Source organism: Pholcus phalangioides, unplaced genomic scaffold (assembly GCF_987345545.1).
Source record: "Pholcus phalangioides strain wild (caught in Gottingen) unplaced genomic scaffold, Ppha-v1.0 ptg000016l_1, whole genome shotgun sequence".
NCBI lineage: Eukaryota > Metazoa > Arthropoda > Arachnida > Araneae > Pholcidae > Pholcus > Pholcus phalangioides.
Window position 1 is genome coordinate 12,912,845 of NW_028301609.1, and position 21,657 is coordinate 12,934,501.

General features: G+C 39.2%; 1 protein-coding gene across 3 annotated transcripts in view; it reads right to left on the reverse strand.

Moving 5' to 3' along the window:
• Nucleotides 1-4,332: 4,332 nt before the first annotated feature.
• Nucleotides 4,333-21,657, reverse strand: part of LOC149075082 (uncharacterized) — a 154,309-nt gene continuing 136,984 nt past the window's right edge. For 2 of the 3 annotated variants that reach the window (XM_089245641.1, XM_089245639.1), the window contains exons 7-12: nt 16,666-16,726; nt 15,195-15,325; nt 14,900-15,069; nt 13,000-13,219; nt 8,993-9,719; nt 7,899-8,198 (exon numbers count right to left, since the gene is read on the reverse strand). In XM_089245641.1, coding sequence (XP_089101767.1) covers nt 8,033-8,198; nt 8,993-9,719; nt 13,000-13,219; nt 14,900-15,069; nt 15,195-15,325; nt 16,666-16,726 — 1,475 coding nt within the window. In that variant the 3' untranslated portion in view covers nt 7,899-8,032. Of the gene's footprint in view, nt 8,199-8,992; nt 9,720-12,999; nt 13,220-14,899; nt 15,070-15,194; nt 15,326-16,665; nt 16,727-21,657 lie in introns of all 3 variants that reach the window. The other variant, XM_089245640.1, reaches the window with a different exon arrangement.

Here is a 21,657-nt window from a genome sequence, read left to right on the forward strand (position 1 = left end):
GTTAACCATATTTCTTTCAATACCGGGTATCACCAAAAAAAAGTTGTCAAATAAAGTTGCCAATTATCACTGCCTATGAAAAATAAAGTCAAAACTTAAAAAGAAAACACGTAAAACAGTAAAAGAAAACACATTGAAATACAAAAACCCCGCAATCTGCTATATTTTAGAACGAATCGAAACCTGAGTTTTTAAACGCGCCAATAGATGGCAGCACGAGGTCGAATTTGTCAAATAAATTAACGCACCAATTCCGAAACTGAAACTCTATGCACGCCACTCAGCTATAAGGAAAGTTTCTATATAGCTGAGTGATGTACGCACGTAACCGCAACTATAGCTGCTTAATCAGTCGGGCAAGCCATTTACCTCCTAGCGATACTGGAGGTGATGTAATCAGCACCGTCTTAACGCATGGGCCCACCCGGGGCACGTCAGGGGGGGCCTCAGTAAAACGAGAAGTAGAATTTTTCGAGAATTTGTTAATTATGGTCTTAGACAAATCGTTTGGCCCGGGGACCCATGATGCTCTTAAGACGGCCTTGAATGTAATGTATCTAGGAAGTAACGGGCAAGCTCGAATTTTGTGCCCCCCCCCCCCCCATAATGTTAAAAAGGAGAGGTTAAAAGTTAAAAGTTGACATTTGTGCCCTCCCCCGTTGATCCGACGCACCAAACCCGCCGGCTCCTCTCTAGTTTGAACACTGTGTACGCGCGAATGCTTCATCTGGACATGGTCAAATTAGGCTTGCACACTGGCTTAAAAACAGTATATCGAATTTATTTATATTCATACTGTCGCTGCCCGGATTTCCTCCATTGGGACAGTCGGGAAGTCACAACGATTGTAAAGGAATAAACATGTCTGAAGCACATTGTTGGGAACCACGGAGAGCCAAAGTAAGATTAGTAGAGCCAAAGTAAACATTCTAATAGTCATTGTTTAGGCCCATGAAACATTGTTGCAAGACAGTTTTTCGCCCCATATTTCCTCGCAGTGCCGTTTTAACGCATGCGCCTACCCGGGCACGGTCGGGGGCCTCACAAAATGCGAAATCTTTGGTCATACGATCTGGTTGAAATTATCGAGAATTTGCCCGGTAGGGCCTGAGAAAAATCATTTCGCCCAGGGGCCAATGATTCTCTTGAGACGGCCCTGTTTGCTCGAGAAAAATACGTGAAATTGGGCTTCTTATATACGGGAAAATACGGGGTATTGCTAATTATTGCCAAAAATGATGCCATAAGTAAGCAAAGTTGCCAGTTCGTGCTAAAATTGCAGAATGTCACCTTTCGAGGGAAATGAAGCGCTATTTCAAATTGCAGTGAATTAAAAAAAATATGATAAATACGTGAAAAATAAATATTCTTATTTGTAGTCGTAATTATCGCAATGCAATTTTTGAGTTGGGAAGATGGTGGCTTCGTTGAAAATAAGTGAGAAACCGGGACATTTTTGGAAGAAAGCCGGGACAACCAGAAAAACAGGGAAAACCGGGCCTGTTCCGTCAAATACGGAACGTATGGTCACTCAACCCATGTCAAGAATTTCGCCAGCTCTGACGAATTTTTAAAGTAGCCTATCGTTCAAGTCGGATCCGTTCGATCATAATCACTACTGACTGAAATGGTACTTTTATGGAGGTAACGGACGTCTTATATTATACCACCCTTTTTAACTATACTTAGTTTGTACAGCTCCGTACGAGCAGGATCTGCGTATGGAGAAAATTTAGAAAAATAAAACCTAAAAGGGGGAACAATTTTCCCACCGAAGTGCTGTCCACAGGGCCGTCTCAAGAGCATCATGGGGCCACCGGGTCAATTGGTTTTCCCGAGGCCCTACCTCGTAAATTCTAGAAAATTTCAAACGAATCTCATTTTTGTGAGGCCCCTCGGCCGTGGCCGGGTGGGCCCATGCGTTAAGACGGTACTGGCTGTCTGTCCACCGTCAGTTCAGTCTCGTCGCTAAACGAAATAGAGATCTTAAAGTTGCAAACTGAAATGTTTGCAATTAATGCCCTTATAATACTTCTGGGATATACATAGCCATAAAAGGACAAGTATTTACTTGTTTTATTTTACAGAAAATAACCAACAACTGTTCAAGTTTCACGACAAAGTTGATAATTTAATTCATATTATTACTCAAAAAATATTTATCAATATCAGGCTATACTGTTTTTTTTCTTTCATGCAGTATATCAATCGAGAACCTGTCACTATTCAATCGAAGAATTATAACAGTTGCGTTTATTATTTCATAGGTGGCAGCAAGAATTTCAGTTCAACGATGAGTTCCTTACATGTAATATAATTCCGTGTTGTTAGGAACCATCGAGTCGATTCTGACTCTTGTAGACTATAGATCATGGCTCTCCAGTCTCTCTCTGGTCAATCATTCACAGCATGCTTCAGTTGTGGTAGCACCAGTGCCGTCTTATTCTTAACGCATGGGCCCACCCGGCAACCTCACAAAAATGAGATCCGGTTGAAATTTTCTAGGATTTACTAAGTAGGGCCTCCGAGAAACCACTTGGCCCGGGGGCCCATGACACTCTTAAGACGGCTAATATACGTACTAATTTTCAATATTCTTCCACAAGACACTTTTGTCCAAAAACCAATAAACGGGTAAAAATAAAATTTTATCAGAAAAAATGTAACTTAGAAAGGTACCATTTTATCATGGTGAATAAGTTTGCAAAATGTGGACGTTTAGAGTCCGAAGAGAGTGCTTCTGGGTACATACGAGTTTTTTGCTGCTCAGAAAAAAAAATTCCCCATATTGTATAAAGGTCGTATTATTTTTTTGTCATTCCACACAGATATCGAAATTCTGTGGGCAGAAAAACAGGTCAGTGCAAAAGAAATAAAAGACAATGTGCCCTCTATCCAGGAAAAAAAAGTTAAAAAGGGCATATATTGCATGTTGGAATAAAAATTTCCCTTTTCCCACGAGCATCTCGGCGCTCTTCATCCCTCCCCCCCCCCGCACCATTCTGGAGCCAGGCCACCTAGACCGAGATATTTGTTGAGGGGGGTCTCCTCTATATTGAATTTGTGTAAAATATAATTTTTATTTCGGCCGTATAAAATTTTTTATTTTGTTGCACACTGTATTTTCACTCTCAAAACTGATGCAGGGTAATTTTTGAACGTCTGTTGAGCATTTTTTAAAGTGGAATCATACCTCTACGACGGACGGTTGAGGAGATAAAGGCCGTGTTAGCACTTGCAGGACACCCTGTATATATGGGGTGATTTATATAATTAAAGTCCCGATTTCAAAATTCTGTAAAGAAAGAACCACTTGTCAGAATGACCTGAACATACGTGAAGTAACGTGAATTTATTTGGTGAAAGAAATAGTTCGAAGTAGATGGCGCAGTACTTATTTATAATAAGCAAATTAAAAGACGTGACATGCGCACCGCACATTAGTTGTTTAAAAATGGGAGTACACGCAGTTCCCGTTATTCTGCTTGTGTTTCCGTCATGATTCTGATAATAAAGGATCGGACTCTACTTGTGAAGCTGTTAACAAAATAGGTGACTACGTCAATTGCTCAGAAGTTCCGGACATTAATGCCTGTAAGGAAAGGCTCTGGTTAGCAGTGCCGTCTTAACGCATGGCCCGGAAGCCCCAAGATCAGAGGGCCTCACAATAAAGAGAAGTGGCTGAAATTTTTAAAAATTTTCCAGGTAGGGCCTCAAAAACATCACTTGGCCCGGGGGCCCATGATGCTCTTAAGACTGCCCCGCTGGTCAGTGGCGTAGCCAATCAAATTTTGCCTACATTGGTGCCTATTCTTCTAATCGATGTTTGATCCTCAAAATAAATATTGAACACTTCATTTTGTGCCTTCGTCGACAAAAAGAATGAATACCTAAGAATTCCCGGGCAGCGCTGGGTATTTTTGCTAGTAAAATATAAGAGAAAATTAACACACTGACTGCCATCTATCGACACCCTCCCAACTATAAACACTAGGTCATTTCAATAAATACGGCTTTATACAATCAATTGATAGCCCTATAGAGAAAAAAAACCAAACCCACATAAAAAAAACTACTCAATGTTAAAATATTTGATAATTTAGCTACTCTGAATCTCAAAAATTAGAGCTCATAGAGGAAAAACTGCTATCATATTTGAAACCAACGCACCAATTACAACCAAAATCAGTTAAAAAAATTGGGTTTTTTGTAACGCTGTGTGCAATAAATAGAAAAGTATATACCCCCCCCCCCCTCCCCGATTCCTCAAATTATTCTCGAACAAACAAACAGTGAAAACGAATAAACGACACTCGACACATTATGCAAAAATAGACAATAATGACTTTAATTACGACGGGGAAAAAAAAACTGTGACAATTTTTCTTCTTTATCACAGGAACACAATACGCTTCTATTCACAATGAATGAGATCTAGAGTTAACTGTACAATATACTTTATGTACACAAAAAACACCTTCCAACAGCAGCAAGAAGTAAAAAAAAAAACAATATTTCGTTGCATGCTGTTCCGAGAGCGAAAAAAGTAGTACAGAGATGGTCCAGAGACTATTTAACAACAAAATAAGAGAAAATTTTACATCGAGAAACCTAAGCATGTATGTCTTTAAAGAAAAATATATGACAGGATAACCATTCACGTTTACTTCTTTTAATCTATACAAAAAAAAATGGTTTTCGGATAACTTGAAACATAAGACTGATATGTGATAGGAAAATTTCTCCACATCTCTGCGAGTTGGGTTTTATGCATGTATCTATGATATTTTATATTAGATTAAACCTTTCCTTGTTTCATTGTTTAGCCTTATGACAATGATCTCTCAAATAACGTTAATGAAATGTTAAATTCGAACGAGAGATTCTAAATTTTATGATTACAGATCTGGATGCAGAAAAAAAAGCTTTGTGTTAATGGCAATATGTTAACCAGAGAAATTAATAATTCGTATAAGGTGACTTTGCATTACTTAACATGGCACTAAGACACTATACATTATTTTCTGTTCTTTGTGTTATTTAGTTTTGTTGCTAAAATCAAACATTTTGTGTTCTTAAGTAGCGGGGAGGGCGGGGGGGGGGGGGAGATACTCTTCTTTTGCCAATAAATATATTATGATGATGATAAGCTACAATGAAGAAATATGAAGAAACAATAACTATGATATTTACAAAACTTGTAATCATTATATCGGTCACAGTACTGAAAACAAAGGGGAGAAAAAAAAACAACCCCTCAATAGCTCGTTAATCCGATTTTCCCTGAAGTTTGTATTTGTGTAGGGCTGAAATAATAAGGTAATAAATTATGTTCAAGTGAAAATTTCCATAAGAAATAATCAAATAAAATATAGATTAGTCTTAGGGCTACAGTTGAACGGTCTTGATATTTAACAAGAATACACAGAAACAAGCATCACCTCAGATTCACAACAAATACATGCACACTCCAGCATGTACCAATTCGTTAGAAATTCCGTAATGGAATGTGTATCAGGTGCATGTACGGTTAAGTAGTAGTAGTGGTCTCGATATTTTGAGTATTACAGGTGTAAGGGGGGCAGGAAGGAATCCAAAGAATGTTTCGGGATAGCCAAAGATGTCTAGTCAATGTTTCTCAACGGGGAGAAAATGTTTGAATGCAGGGTTATAGCGAGAAATAAGTTCCCCCACTTTGGAGAGCTGTGGAGTGCATCTATTGCTCCAAATGAGATAGAAATGCTACAGATAATTCAGATGATGCGATTATCATTCATCAAATTTAAAAAAAAAGTGCAAAAATCTGTCAACAGGTGGTGACAGCAGTGCCGTCTTAAGGCATGGGCCCACCCGAGCACGGCCCAGGGACCTCAAGAGAAAAGGGGAATCACAAAATTGAGATCTGGTTGAAATTTTTGAAAATTTGTCTGGTAAAGCCTCAGAAAAATCACTTGGCCCAGGGCCCATGATGCCCTTAAGATGACCCCGGGCGAGAGAGACAGCGCAATATATATTGAATATGCTTACGCACATAAATGTTTAATATGTAGCACTAATACTGCTTGATATATCCCCCTTCATTTTGAACAATATGCTCTAATCGCACAGGACAGCATTCAACATCATGTTCTGGATATTTTGGCAGACTCACTAAGTTCACTTGTGGAAAACATGGTTTAGAGGTATTGTTCAAAAGGGGGGGGGGGCATATTGAACAGTTTTAGTGTTACATATTAAACATTTATATGTGTAATTATATTATTTAAATATGCGTGCTAAATATAACAAAGCACATCATTTCAATTAACTGTAGTACAAATTGTCTTCTTTGGAGCAATAGAACACACTCCAGAGCTCTCCAAATAAGGGGAACTTATTTCTTGCTAAACCCTGTATTATAGTAGAGTCTCGATAATCCCAGGCAAATGGGATGGAGACCGCCTCAGATTATTGAAAACCTGGATTATCCGAAAAGTAATATAAAATAACATTTCAAGAGTGTGTGTGTGTGTGATTATATATGCTCTAACCTGGTTTGCCCTTAATTCAATGGCCCAATTCATTACACGACATTCAAGAACCTATGTCCTTTTTATAAGAAAAGCTGACAGGCTTCAGCCCTGGAGGAAAGGGAACTTGATATACAAATGTTATATTTTCCCTTTTATTTTCACAGTATAAATTTACTATTTGGCCTAAGGCAGAGCCGTACCCAGAAATTTCTGTTGGGGGAAGGGGAGAACCAAATTGGCAGGACTATAGATTTAATTATTATCCCATAAAAATCAGCTATTTTTTAACTTTTCAGGGAGGTACCAGACTCCCCCCCCCCCCCACTACTGTCTTGGCCTTGGAGTCCACAGAAAAAATGAAACCAAACTCATTATTGGCATAAAACAATGATTTTGAGGTGGAATTCCAGCACCTTGAATTATTGAGTCTCTACTGTTTTAACAAGACATACAATGATTGTTGTCCTGCAGAGATGAATATTAATGCCTGACTATTAGCAAAAAAGCCATCAACCTCAACAGAAGTGGTAACACTGTTGTAGGCACATTTAACTAGTATGTACCATGAAGGGGGGAAGGGGGACAGATTAGATTGCAAATTATAAAACTTTAGTGTTGTGTATAACTGGTGTTGTGCATGGTTAATGTTCAGGAGATGCCATCTGTCTTGTGGATTGAAGTGAGGAACTGGCATACACACATATGGGTGAATTAATGACTGAATTATCAATGTTGTTGGCTCGACTGGTCTCGGTGTAGAGACTTCATTGTTAAATTACACATCGTATTTGAAAAGTTTGGTGTAACAAGGATTTTAAATGAATCCAAAAAGGGCAAGGAAAGGATAATTTGAGATAGAGGGATCGCTGTTGTTTAAGTAAGCTGATATATTTTGAAGACTTGCATTTTCCAAGATAAATTGAGAATGCAAATGATTTTTTCATTAACAAATTTAAGTACGCTAATTTCCATTGCTACAGAAAATCCCATTTCGAACAAGTGTACAGTTTGCTCAATTATAAAATGCTGAAAATTAACGAACATCACATTTTTTTCTTGCTAACGAAAAACAAATATTAAGAAAACTTTTTTTTTCTTCCTTGCACTGTATTTGAATGCATATAACACAAACAGCTTTTAGCCGTTGTACTAGTTTAGTATGTTCTAGATTTCATCCCAAAGACTCTATGCAGAAGGAATTTAAAGAAAAAAAGTTGAAAAAAAACCAACAAAAAATATTTTCTAACATTTCATGTTTAACAGATACTAGTTTTTTCTTATATATATAAATTTACACATATTTTTTTTTTAAATCCCTCTCTCTTGAGAGCACGAGTATCAACTAACTATCAGTCACAAATTAAAAGCATTTAAAAAAAAATTATGTTCCCCCGATATAGAAAAAGCTCTCTTTTTTTTCTTTTGTACAAATATAAAATTATTTTACACAAGGCACTTGGACTTGCTGTACAGAACAAATAAATAGAAAAAAAATCTACCGAAGCACATCGTTTTTTTTTTTAAACTTCTGTGGCGAAAATGCCTTCGTCAACTTGCATTGATGGTGGCCTCAATTGGTGGTAACAGTCGTCGATCTTCTGCGATAACTGCTGAACATGATCCTGAATCACAAAAACAGCCGCTCCACTGTTATTTGGATTCGAAGGAGAAGTTTGGAAGCAGCCACTGTAATAAGATTAATATACAAATACTGAGTAAAACAGTCATTAAATAACAGAAATACGAACTTAATTACCAAGACCTAAGTCAGAAACTGTATGAGATGTAGTGCCATCTTAACACATGGGCCAACCCGGGCAGAGCCCCAGGGGCCTCACACAAATGAGAATGGGTTGAAATTTGAGAATTTGCCAAATAGGGCCTCAGAAAAATCACTTGGGCCAGGGACCCATGATGTTTTTAAGAAGGCCCTGATGAGATGTAAACGTATCTTGAATGTAATCAAAAGATAGTCTGTTCAATGATTGCCACATTGATGTGGACTATTACAAAACCAAAATATTTTAAAATGGGATATTATTTCAGTTTGTTGATGCTCCCTTTCATACAGGTTGCACTGTATTTCCAAAAAAATTGGTATGTTCAGATAGACAGACTCTTAATCTTAAATAAAGGAAAAGACTTTTTCCTGGATATTATGGCATTTATACAATTGGGCTGAGAAGAAAAAACCCATCTAAATCTTGTTACTGCCACCACCTGGGGGCCATTTGCTGAAGTTAAGGGGTGGAGCTCGCTTGTATGCCTCTACTTCAGAGCGCAAGTAAGAAGGGAATAGTCGTCTCCTGTGGTGTATATGGATAGCACACTTGCCTGGATTGCAAGAGGACTGGGTACGATTCCCGGCAGAGAATAGTAGACTTTTCTTTCAGAGTTCACCTTGGCATAATATCCAGAAAAAAGTATTCATACATTGTGTTGAGGGGGGAAAAAAATCAAAAATCGTCTCAGACTCTCACCTGTTTCCTGAGCTGCTGTTCTTCTCTCTCCTTTCTAATGTCCTTTGAACATACAACAAGTTCTTTTCAGGTAGTTTCTTTTGGCTGCCCGGCATCTGTGTATTCACAGCTTTCGGATTCACCGGATCACTGTTATTCACTTTGTGATCCAAAGTGTTCACAATTTTGTTTTGTGACACCACACATTTATTATTCATTCGCAAAATGTTTCTTTCGTTCTGCTTGATTTCATCTTCCCTGGCTTCTTCGAAGCGTTTTGGCTCCTGGCGGCGTCTGCAGAATTTCACAGCCAAACATATGGCACATGTAATGAACACAGTCGAAGCGATAAAAGTACATGATAGAATGACAGCCATGCGACTATTTGAACTATCGTCCCCTGGTTCTTCAGACACTTGGTGGGAAATATTTGATATGGCAGTAGAAAAATTGTTAATTTGTTCTGCGATAGGCACACTTTTAAACGAGTGGTGCTCTGCCTGTGAGATTGTTTCGCACATTTTTCCTTCGTACCCTCTCGGGCAAATGCAGACGAATGCCATTAGTTCCTCTAACCTGCAAAGGCCACCATTCAAGCACGGGAAAGAGCTGCACGGGTTGTTGATGACTAAGTGACCAGAGCAATTTTTACCACTTTCACAAGCTGTGGGCGTTTCACACCGTGTGCCGAAGAATCCTGCAGCACATTCACAGTGAGGTCCAGATGGCTTATCAATGCATTCAGCATCTGAAAATGAAGGGAGGAAAAAGTGTTGCAATGAGCATATGTGTGATATCAGATAATATCAGTGCTAAATCATTACTTTCGAGATATTAGAAAACATTACAATTTTTTCTGACCTGAGCAGAAATATATGTGTGTGTACCCAACAGTCTTTCATAGCCAGTGGCCATAGTGATTGACCCACATCGTGACCTAGGTTTGAACCCCACTGCCGCCACAGTGGTGGTCGGCGGCTGAAGTTGGTTTTCTGTGGCTCCCAACTTCGAAGCGTGATACGCGCAATCCAATCTGCCCCATCAAAAAGTCTCGCTACAAAGAGCAACGGGCCTACAACTGTACAAATCTTCAATCATTACACTTCACGAATAGTCAGAAAAATTGGTGGTAGGTGAACTACATTACACATAACTAGCATAAGGGCAGCAACTTGATGCTTAGTCACCCGGGGCAAGCGCATATTTTGACGCCCCCTTGCAATGTTGAAGGAGAGATTTCAGTATAAAATTGGCCCCCCTCAGATACGGTGCCCGTGCTCAAGGGGGCACAAGACCCGCCTGCTCCCCCCTAGTTATGGCCCTGACTAGCATTACACAGTAACAAACTTCACGTTAGGTTCACAATATGTGGTTCATGCACATGCAGCATTGCACATTCCAGCATGCACCATGTGACTCACCTGCAATGTGTTATTCCCTGTGGTGGTGGTGGTCATGTGCAGGCAGTAGCCAGAAATTTCGTTTGGGGCAGGTGACCAAAATGATAGAACAATAGATTTCCATTTTATCTATCTAAAGAAGGCCATCTTTTTCCCCCTTTTTTCAGTCATTTTATCACATTCCGGGGGGGAGGGGGAACCAGGCCTCTAAATCCCCCCCCCCTCGCTACGGCCTTGGTCATGTGGAGCACATACCGCTCTTAAAAATGATTTGGAGGCATTGTGTTTGTTATTTGCGTATCTTTTCTTTGACTTGTGTACGTCAGCGCCACCTATCGGCTGTTTTTGAGTTTTTTTCCATCTTAAAAAACATTCAGTGACCTAGCAATGCCACTAACCCTGCAAACTGTTTTTATTTCGGTTATTTTTCCAGTTTTTATGAATTTTTAAAGTTTCTACGGACTTTTTGCCCACCCTGCATATCAAAAGTAATGAATTGTTCATTAAATGATGGCTGCAAAAGCTTGTTTTCACAATGCAAATATTGCAAAAGATAATGTATAAATGTTTTTTTTTCCAAAGGTGTGAATCAATCCAAACATTTGATTTGATAATATTGTAATCAACAGTGAATGTTAGTGTCAACAGTGTATGCAGCTTAATATGATCACACCTTGACTCTGGGTTTCTGATAACAATAACCAATTAATAACTATAGCCAAAAAAATCCTAGTTGTAAGTATTATAACCCATATGTCCTGTCTGGTTGAATGGGATGTATGGAAACGAGACAACTGGCATTTCTTTCCAACATAACAGGTTTCAAAATGTTAAATTGTGAATTTTTTTCCAATTGTTCTAAAACAGGATTTTTAATTCCTTTGGCTAAAATCCTTTTTTTTAAATTCAGAAATTGCAAAGACTTATGTTGTAAATCTAATGTATATCCCAAATTATGATACTTTTCACAATGTACAGTACAAAATTCGATAGATTCTCTTGTGGAAGTCTTTTGACCGAGGAACTGTGAATGGTCAGTTGAAAGAAATGGACTATGAATTGATGAGGTTTTTTTTTTATTTTACATATGCCTTCACTGTAAGAAAGATATTACAAAAGAAGCAATACACACGCATGGATCACATAGCAGCTATTACGGCCCTGTTGTGCACTGGGCACGAAAATTTTTGTCAATAAGGGAGCCCTCCATCATCCTATATAGTCTAGCAGATTGATAATGATAACTCCATAGGGACAAAACTAGTCTGGCTCAACCTTTGCTTCACCATATACAAAAGGGAAAAAAACTTTCTAGGAAAAAAATAACTACAGTTGATGCCACTCATTAGAATCACGAATAATATGATCATTCAGTATTGTTATCACTTTTCCAAGGAACAGAATGGACCAATACCATTACATGAGAAAAATTAGTTTATAGTTATCGGAACTTTGGGTAATGCTATCAAATTTCTTTTCATCGAAAAAAAAAATTTCTGCATTCTGAAGCTAAAGTTTAACCAAACTTAATTTCTTTCCTGCAAGTTATCATTATCAGGCTGCAAGACTACGCAGGAATCTAGAAGGTGTTACTTAATGTAGTAATCAGTCTGCAGTATTTGATGTGTTACATGTATGTGTGGAGCTGCTTTTGCAATGGCCTTCCTATAGTGAACGAAAAAGGAAGCGCTTTCCTTCAGTTCTTGATCAGTTCCTTTCAGTTGACCAGATTCAAATTTATTTTCCTGAGAGACTTTAAAGGGATCTACGAGTATGAAACGCATTGTGTACGTAAAAAAAATAAGGTAAAAAAGGTAATTTGTGATATACATTTGACAGTTTCATTCTAACACCTCACAATGGCTGATTAACAAAAATGTAAAATTTTAGCTTAAAGGGTGAAAAAAAAAGGTGTCCCATTTAGATTGAAAAAAAAAGTTGTTGATTGAACATTTTTTGCAACCAATTACGTGGGAAAGAAAAACGGTTTCCCTGCTTCAGCAATACCCATTTACCATACATCCCGTTCAACCAAACAGGTTGTATGGTCACCATACTTGCGAACAGGACTTTTTGAATATAGTTATCATTTGTTTATTATCAGACACCCAGAGCCCTGTCTGTGATCACATTAAGCGGCATGGACTGTATAAACAATTTTTTTCTCCATATTATATTTATTGGTGGGCTCAGTATTTAGCTAAAATGATAACAATACACAAGTGATAATATTAATAAGTGGTATCTACTGTATAAGAGGAAAAGGTAGCAAGAGCTTAAAAGTAGTACAAAATATATCTCATATGCCCAAGAATTAGGCTCGTAAATTCAGTTGAATCAGAAATAAGGAAGAAAAGAAGAAACAATCTGGCAAGGTAAAGCAAGCTGGACACTCAGACTGTTCATACAAATGCATGCAGAAAATGTTATCACTTCTGTATGATAACTACTAGTGAAACACGTGAATTTTTTTCCTACTCTGTAATAAATGTGTTTTAATACAGTAATTAAGTAAAAACGTCATCCTCAAATCAATTGCACAGAGATAAGCTCACAAGAACACTCAAACGAATATCGTGTGTTGAAACTATACCACACACAAACTGAAAAATTAAAAAAACAACTTACTATTGAGGCAGAAACCAGAATTGCATTTAGTGGTAGATTTCTTCTCACAGTGAACACCTGAGAACCCATTAGGACAAGCGCAAACAAATCCTCCAGGATCATGAACGCATGAGCCGCCATTTTTGCATGGGTTCTCTGAACAGATATTAGCCAGCGTCTCACAGTTTGGTCCATAGAAGCCCAGAGTACACGTGCAAGTGTGATTGCCTTCACTGGGATTCTGGAGAATATGAAAGACAAGATATTGAGTGAATAGAAATACGAAACATAATATAGTCTAAAATTAATTTGTATCAGCGATATACTAGGTGTCTGCAATTACTGTTGCCATGTTCTGAGCCATTTAAAGCATGCATGCTCAACCCATGATTCTCTGGCAAAATGTTACTTTCATCTAATATGGCCTGCGACCTCAAGCCTAATTTCGTAAAAATCAACTAAGCGGTGTATTTACTGATCACTTGAGTGACCTGCAGCATATTTGCATATCACTTAGGTGACCCCCAGCAAAGTCTCAGATCATTTAAGTGGCCTGCAACACATTTACAAAAAGAGGCGTCAGAAGTGTCTCGAACTTGTGGTTGCTCGTTTGAGTTTTATGAAAGATATTTTGATTTTTGAACTAATTCTGGGGGTTGCTCGGCCATGTACTACAAATTACCATGGGCACTCAAACACCCACAACACTCCGGCTCCAACACCACTGTTTACAGATCAGTTAAATAAACTAAGGGATAGTTACAAATCTTTAGTAACTTGCAACACAGTTCCATATAATTCACGTGACCCCCCGGCATATTTAAAGATCGCCTGTAGCACAATTATACATCACTCAAGTGGCCTGCGACACATTTCCAGATCACTTAAGTGATCGGCGGCTCATTTACAGATCCCTTGAGTGTCCCATAACACATTTCAAACCAATGAAGTGAACCACTCTGCAAAGGGTTGAGCACCCTTGATCTGAAGCCTTAGCCATTCATCAGAAAATTATGAGACTTTAGGAGGTCTTAATGATGGAAGAGAAAGTATTGCGGAGGCTCTTTAAGACAGGAAAATCACCAAGTATCCAGAAATTTCTTTCAGTTTTTGCTAGTTCCACCATTTGTCTTCCGTATTTTGAAGTAAAGATGGTTAAATGCTTGAATTTTCATGGCATGTCAGTACTGTGTTTTAGGTGTGCCTGCTCTGTGCAGAGTGTCTTTTTTTAAATGGGAGACCAGCTCGCATTCACACCTCCAATTGTGTGTGTGGTGGGGGGGACTGAACCTCCTGGTTCCCCCCCCCCCCCACTAAAGCCTTAAAATCATCATCTTTGTAAAAGAGTTTCACAGTGAAAGTAAGTTCGTGTCAACAAAATGTTATACTATTTTCTGAACATATTCGATTGCAATGGAGTCTAGAAATACCCTGCTATGAAGCTTGATTAGTTTGTATGTTGTATGCAAAAAATTAGCATGTGCACTACAGTTGGCATAGAAAACGGCTTCTATTGGTGGATGTCTGAAAGAAATTAAGAGCAAAAAAAAAAAAACAGTTCAAATCTCTTCATTAATATATGTTTGCAAAGTTTCGTACCTTTCCTGATACAGTTTAAGCAGTAGATTTTAGAACAGCGATTCCCAACGATGGGCGATGGAATGTTCCAGGTGGATGGTAGAAGCTACGGATATAACATAGGACCCTATGGGTTAGATTGCGTTTTGGGGCGATGGGAGAAAAAGGGTTGGGAAACTATTTTAGAAGTAGTAGGCCCATATGAAGTGTATTTTAGGGATAGTTTAAGGTCGTAGATAGCTCAGAACATTAACTTTAATTTATAGACACCCTGTATATACCGAGTACAAAATCATAGAATGTGTATTTAAGAAATTGCAAAAAGTATCTTCCGAATAGTTACCAAGCATATTCCTCCATTTTTGCAAGGATTATTCTGACATGGATTCCGTAGTATGTCACATACACTACCTATATATGTGTCAGAACATGTGCAGGTGAAGGAACCTTGTCCAGTGTTTGTACATGTGCCGCCATTTTTACATGGCCTGTGGTTTGTACAATAATTGAGATCTGAAAAAAAAAAATGAAGTTTACACACAAATCACCATTTGTAAATACTTAGAGGTAAAACATGTAAATATACAAATAATAGTTTCATTGAAAAAAATGTGTTTAGAATAATAGATTTTTGTTACCTTGATTACAGAAAAGGCCACCCCAGCCTTCGTTGCAGTTACACTGCCATGGCTCATTACAGGTGCCATGTTCGCATCCTGGATATCTGGAGCAAATATCACAGAGTTCTCCTTCCCAACCAGGCCTGCAACTGTAAAATCAGAAAAATAAATGACAAATAAGCATTTACTATGCCAAAAAAATAGTAAATATACAATTGTTTTCAGGGATGATCAAACCAGTCTTTCATTGAAATCATTATGCTAAGTTTGATTTTAGTATATGCAAGGTATAGACTAGCCATCTTCAACTCGTTGCTCACAAGCACCAATGGTGCTCTTTGAAGTACCAATAGTGCTCAATGCCCGTGTCCAATTTTGTGCTCACGAGCACTTGATAAATGAAACAAAAAAGGCTTTCGTGACCAAGCACAAGAACTGCTTCAACAGAAAGGAAGAGAGGATGAAGATCAACAGTGCTTGGTTTCCCATTTTAAAAATGATGAGGTTGAAATCCAAGCATTATCCAGAGCACTTAGGAACAACTTCAGCCAATGGGGGAAAACAGACCAGTCCCAACGAGGTAGTACGACTCAAGCAGGGAGAAGGCATAAGTAGTAGCCTTTCGCCAGCAAATCTTGAAAATGTTCGCCACTTGTGTGAACGAAACGTCGAAAGAAAAAAAAATTGTACTTCACGTTGGCCAAAAAACCCAAAAACTTTTAAATTTAATTCTAATTTACTTAATAAATGGTTCAATTAAGCACCCTGTAAAATTTGCATTCAAGGGTTTATGAAGATTTTACTCTCAGTTATACCTGCACAGGTGCACCTGTCAGCAGAGATGAAAGACATGAAGAAAACATTGGAGGACAGGAAAGTTGCTGGTCGTCCTGTATATACAGGACTCAATCGCCTACACAAAAGAGGGAGGATGCATTGTTTTTTTAGAAATTACTGGGAAGCTCAGCCCCCTTACAAGAGTTATTGGGGGGGGGGGCTCAATGGGCTCAAATGCAGGGGCATAGCCAGAAATTTCGTTCGGGGGGGGGAACCAAAGTGCACAACAGATTTGGCCATCTTTTTCCCTTTTTTCTGTCATTTTCTCACATTTCAGGGGGGACCAGATCCCAAAGTCCCCCCTCACTATGCCCTTGCTCAAATGGCTTCAGCCCTTAGGTTTTGGCACCTATGCCTGTTAAGTATAACTGCATGTGTGTAGGGGCCTTAATGCAATTATCTCAGGGTTTTAAATGCTGTGAAGACGTTATTTTGAACAAAAAACTTGTTTTTTAAATTTAAACTCCAAACATTCAAATTTTTTTTATAAAACCATTAATAAGTTTAAATTTTGCCTGAAGTGAACAAATAACAATTTGCAGCAACATGGATTCTTAAGACTCTTTCTTGGCTTGTGTAATTGAAAATATTTATGAAAAAAACCATTATAACAATATTCAAACGAGGCTGAATATATACCAGGAATACTTACATGCATTCGTGAGGCTGCTTACAATGTCCATGGTCTATATGGCAACCTGGACGACAAACAGCTGCAAAAAAAAAGAAAATTCTTATTAAATTAAAAAAGAAATTTTTCACACTTTTGGAAATAAAAACCAATAAATCCTGTACGTTCTTGCGTACAATCTGCAAATTAAACATTATGGAAGCATCAGAACTTTTAAGTAAAGATTATATACCGCTGTGTATGTTATCTACAGCTTATCTCCCTTCCACTTGGGTCAACAGATATTCTTATTCTGAAAGGCGTGGAAAAACCATAGCATTTAATCCCCGTAGCCCTCTGCTTAGTGGCGTCAGCGTAGCACATTTTGTAGCACAGGTACAAGTGCACCCCCCCCCCCCCTCATGACTCCCCACATCCTTGAGCAAGGACCCCTAGGCAGAAATATTTATTGGTCCCCCAAACCAAACTTTTCACGGACCCTTCTAGTGAATTTATAGCATGAAAAAAACAAAAAATTATAGTAATTGTCCTGGGTCCCAGGGCTGGAGCCCTGTCAGCCCCCTTGTGAGAGCCCTTAGGGCTCCGCTGATCACAAAATAAATTGGCAAATTTGATAAATAAAATGAAGACAAGGCTTACAGGTTCCGTGAATCAAAAAAGTTGAGAACCACCGGCACGGCCGGGGAGCCTTGAGTGCAGAGGGACCTCATAAAACGAGATCTGCATGCTATTTTCGTATATAAGTAAGCAAAGTATATATAAATTGGAGGCAGGTATTTTTAGGGGGATATGTCTAAGGTGGAGGGGGGGACGTTTAAAAAAATCACTCTGCATAGGGGCTTATGACGCTCTTACGACGGCCTTGGTCGAACATAGTAGCAGAGGAGTACGCGGGTAGGGGAGCCCCCCCCCCTCCCGCAAAGATCGATCCTGCGTACAGGGCTGTCTTAAAGAGTATCATCGGCCCCATACCAAGTGATTTTCCTGAGGCCCTACCTGGAAAATTCTCGAAAATTTCAACGAGTTCTCATTTTTGTGAGGCCCCAGGGTCGTGCGTTAAGACGGCACTTGCCTGCGTACTCCCCTGCATAGTAGTACTCCAGTACAAGGCCGTAGCGAGAGGGGGGAAGAACAGTGGTGTCCCCGGTCTCTTCCCCCCCCCCCCCCCGAAATTGCTATTGCCCCTTTCCGAATTAAATTTCTGTAACGGCGGTGCTTCAGTGCCGTCTTAACGCATAAGCCCATCTAGGCATGGGTCTGAGAGCCGCATAAGAATGAAATCTGTATAAAATTTTCGAGAGCGAGTATGTAAATTGCTAGACAAGCATTTTCCAGCCAAATATGCCCCCCCCCCTGAAAAATCACTTTGCCCGGGGGAAAGGGCCGCGATGCTCTTAAGACGACCCTATAAGTTTACTTTAATTCAAAAAAAAAAGTGAGTAAAGGGAGAGAGACTGAAGAAAGAACTATTAGCTCTTAATCAGTAGCTAACTACTAAGTACCAGTTTGCTAGATCTAAAGAATAAGAGCCTATTGCACAACAGGACGTAAAGAAAGGTGAATGGAGAAGGGGGAGAATACCATTCATTCATAATGAAAACACACACATACTCGCGTTCACCCGCGCCCCCCCCCCCTACACTTCTTTGAGGCAGTGGAGCCTAGTTCCTTTCTTTACTACACTGGTTGGTGTACTAGAACAGGCCATCGTCTTTTTTACAACTTCGGCACAGAGATCTATCTAGGCATAAAATCTCATTCTTATCTTCTTGTGTGTACCTTTTTATTTTTTCAAAGGTTGGAAAAGTGTGATGGGGGAAAAAAGTAATGGAGGTGGAAGAGTCCAAGGTGGATGATGGAAGGTCGTGGTGTCGTCAAGGCAGAGACGAGACTTGACTTGCTGCTGCAGAAAGAGAATTTCCAAGTGGATGGACGGACGGACGGACGCCGGATGTGTGAGCAGCACGCGATCATTCTCCTTCACTCTTCTGTGCCTTTCTCCCATACCACCCCCAACTCTGGCGATTCTTTCTAGCCGAACCTTTTGTTCTCGGATAATTACTTATTAGTAGTAGTAGTCGTCGTCGACGACGGGATTCTCAAGGTCTATCGAGAATCTTCGAAAAACTCGCGTGACCACACCCTGAGACAAAACTGGACGACTTTTGGAGAAGCAAAACGGCGCATACATCAATCAAATACCGTCTTCATCGTTATTATTATAACGTTTCGCACCTACACCAAAACTTCATGACAACGGTTATTCTACGAACGGCTTTTTTTCTTCTTCTTATCTCTTCTCCCGGCTCCCTTCTCTTTCGAGAAGTGTCGTTCGTCAGTTCTGAAATGTCTATCGATATCAAGCACGGGTCCAGGTGGGAGGCGGGCGATGGAGCGAACGCCCCTCCCAAGAACAGAATAATATGGGAGAAATTTGTCTGTCCCGGAAAATACGGGATGATCCGATACACCTACACAAAAAAAAAGGTACACACTGGATCGATATCTATTCGCAGCTGAAGATGTCTGCCCCCGCTCAGGCTCAGATCCAGGGGGGCATGAGCCAAATAAAATGGGAAAATTTGCATGTCCCGTACGGGATGATCAAACGAACTTACACGATTCGCCCCTCTCGTCAAATCGTCCTGGATCCACGCACTCGTACGCACTGTAATCTATACATATATAATAACATGCCCTGACTGACTGATTCATGATCACTGAGCCGGAACCACTGAAGCTATAAATATCAAATTTGATCAATAGTTTTTTTTTTTATGCCGTAAAGACTAACCAAGAAGGGGTTTTTTGAAATTCTCGGCCGCTATTGGGGGGGGGGGGGGTTCAAAGGTATGCAAATACAACGCCACAACAGACAAAATGCCCCAACGAGGTGGATGAGAAAAAGATGCCCATAAAAATATGGATGTCATATTTCAAAAATACAGCAACCCAATTAAAATTGCAATTAATAAAAATTATGAACAATATATACACGTGATAAAAACATACTGAAATCATCCCGAGCCAAAACCACTGAAGCTATAAATCATGAAATCTGTTCAGAAGTGTTACTTCATGACGTAAAAAAATAGCAAAGACGGGGGTTTTCGAAATTCAGCCTCTAAGGGAGTCAAAAGAGGGTTTTGTAGGTAACATATAGAAATCATGCCGAACAAAAACCGCTGAAGCTATAGTCATGAAATTTGGTTAGTAGTTTAATTTCATGACGTAAAGATTTTTCTTCACTCGCTCTTTTCGCTTTCGTCCACACACGTACTGTGGAATTGTGGGTAATATTTTCGCCTACGATCTCCGGTCGGCGTGCCTCACTCAAAAAAATTAACACTCGTGTGCGAGCGTGACTGTTTATGATGCGGAACTAGACGTCGCATTGTAACCACGCGCTTGAATTTGATTTATAAATTCTGCTTGGCAAGGAGTTGAGCGTAGACAAACTGGTGGACCTCGATCGCGTGCAACAGCAAGATCTTATATATGGAGGGTGGTACTACCTTTTCTGAGGAAGATAGAAGTGCCTCACTTCAAATAAGATTAGAGAGAGTTGTGTAAAATGTGGGAATGCGCGCAAAATTCTGCAGAAAAGAACCAAATAAAGCTGTATCAGTGTGCAAGCAATGAATTTGTCAAAGAAAACTTCGAATTCTACATTTCCGAGAAAATCCTTAAAAAAGGATCCAAAAGCAAGGTCATTAGATACATTCTTTTTCGAAGCCACACTAAAAGAATAAGTTTGCAGAAAAAAAGCGAGTCCCTAAAGTCGTCCAAAACAACTTTTGGTGTGTTCAGAGGGAGTTAATTTGCAAACATTATCCCATTGCATGTTTAGTGTCATGGAGTTATTATATTATGCATATATTTTATTGTATTATGTTGTATTTATTGAATTAAGAAGTTTTTATTAGTCATTTTTTTATGCGAATGAATAATTGTGGAACGAATTATGCGAGTTTCCATAATTTCCTATTGGGAAGTTTGATTCGGATAACGAGCACGTTGGCGGAACGAATTAAACTCGTTAACCGAAGTTCCACTGTACTAATAATATCCATATAGATTCAAAAAATGAAACTTCTTCATACTTAGGTTTATCATACATACAATCGAAAATGCGGGAAATTTTGCGATACTAAGTACGGAATGTCACTGATTGTAGCCAAACGATGTAATCTAAACCACAAATTTGCTAATGACTGCAAAAATGGTGGAAGGATATAAAGGACTGATACAAATCACAGTAAACAAAAAAAAAAACCCATTCAAATGAATAGTTGACCATATTTCATTGAGAAAAATAAGGGGAACTGGGATCTCTTAGTTATGTAAAATACGGGAAGTCTCCAACGCGAACTCTTGCCTTAAGACCGCGAAATCCTTAATGCTAAAAATCGCTGAAAAAATTGAGGGAAAAACGTTGAACCTTACAAATAAGTAAAACGCTGTTTATTTTCCCGATTTTAACGAGTGCTACAAATTTAAATAAACATCGTTGAAAAAAAACTGGACAAATGTATAATAAAACAAAATTTGGAACAATTGAAAATACTGGAATGCCCGTAATACGGGACACGTGGTTTGTGGAATTGTTTCAGATATTTTACTGGACATTGGGTTTTGAAAGGTTGAGGAAACGCTGAATAATAGGGCATTTTGTGTATGAGAGTTTAGGGGGGGGGGGGGGAGGAAAAAACTTTTCCGCATGCAATATTCAAGTGTTAGTATTTTGCATGCTGCTCCGAGACGACTTCCGTAAACACAGGAAGTCCTAAAAGATACCATGGAACGCGTCGTTTTTCGGGCAGAGAGGAAAATCGAAAACGTCCGATGTCAACACTGCGCAGTACGACGAGTCCATAATCAAAGATAACAGCTGATCGAGAAAAAAAAAATGAAGAGTGACGTCACAGTTTTGTATGAATGGCAGAAAATTTTTGATTTTCGAGAGGGTTTTTGTCTCGATCAAACCCACGGAACTCTACCCCCCCCCCCACA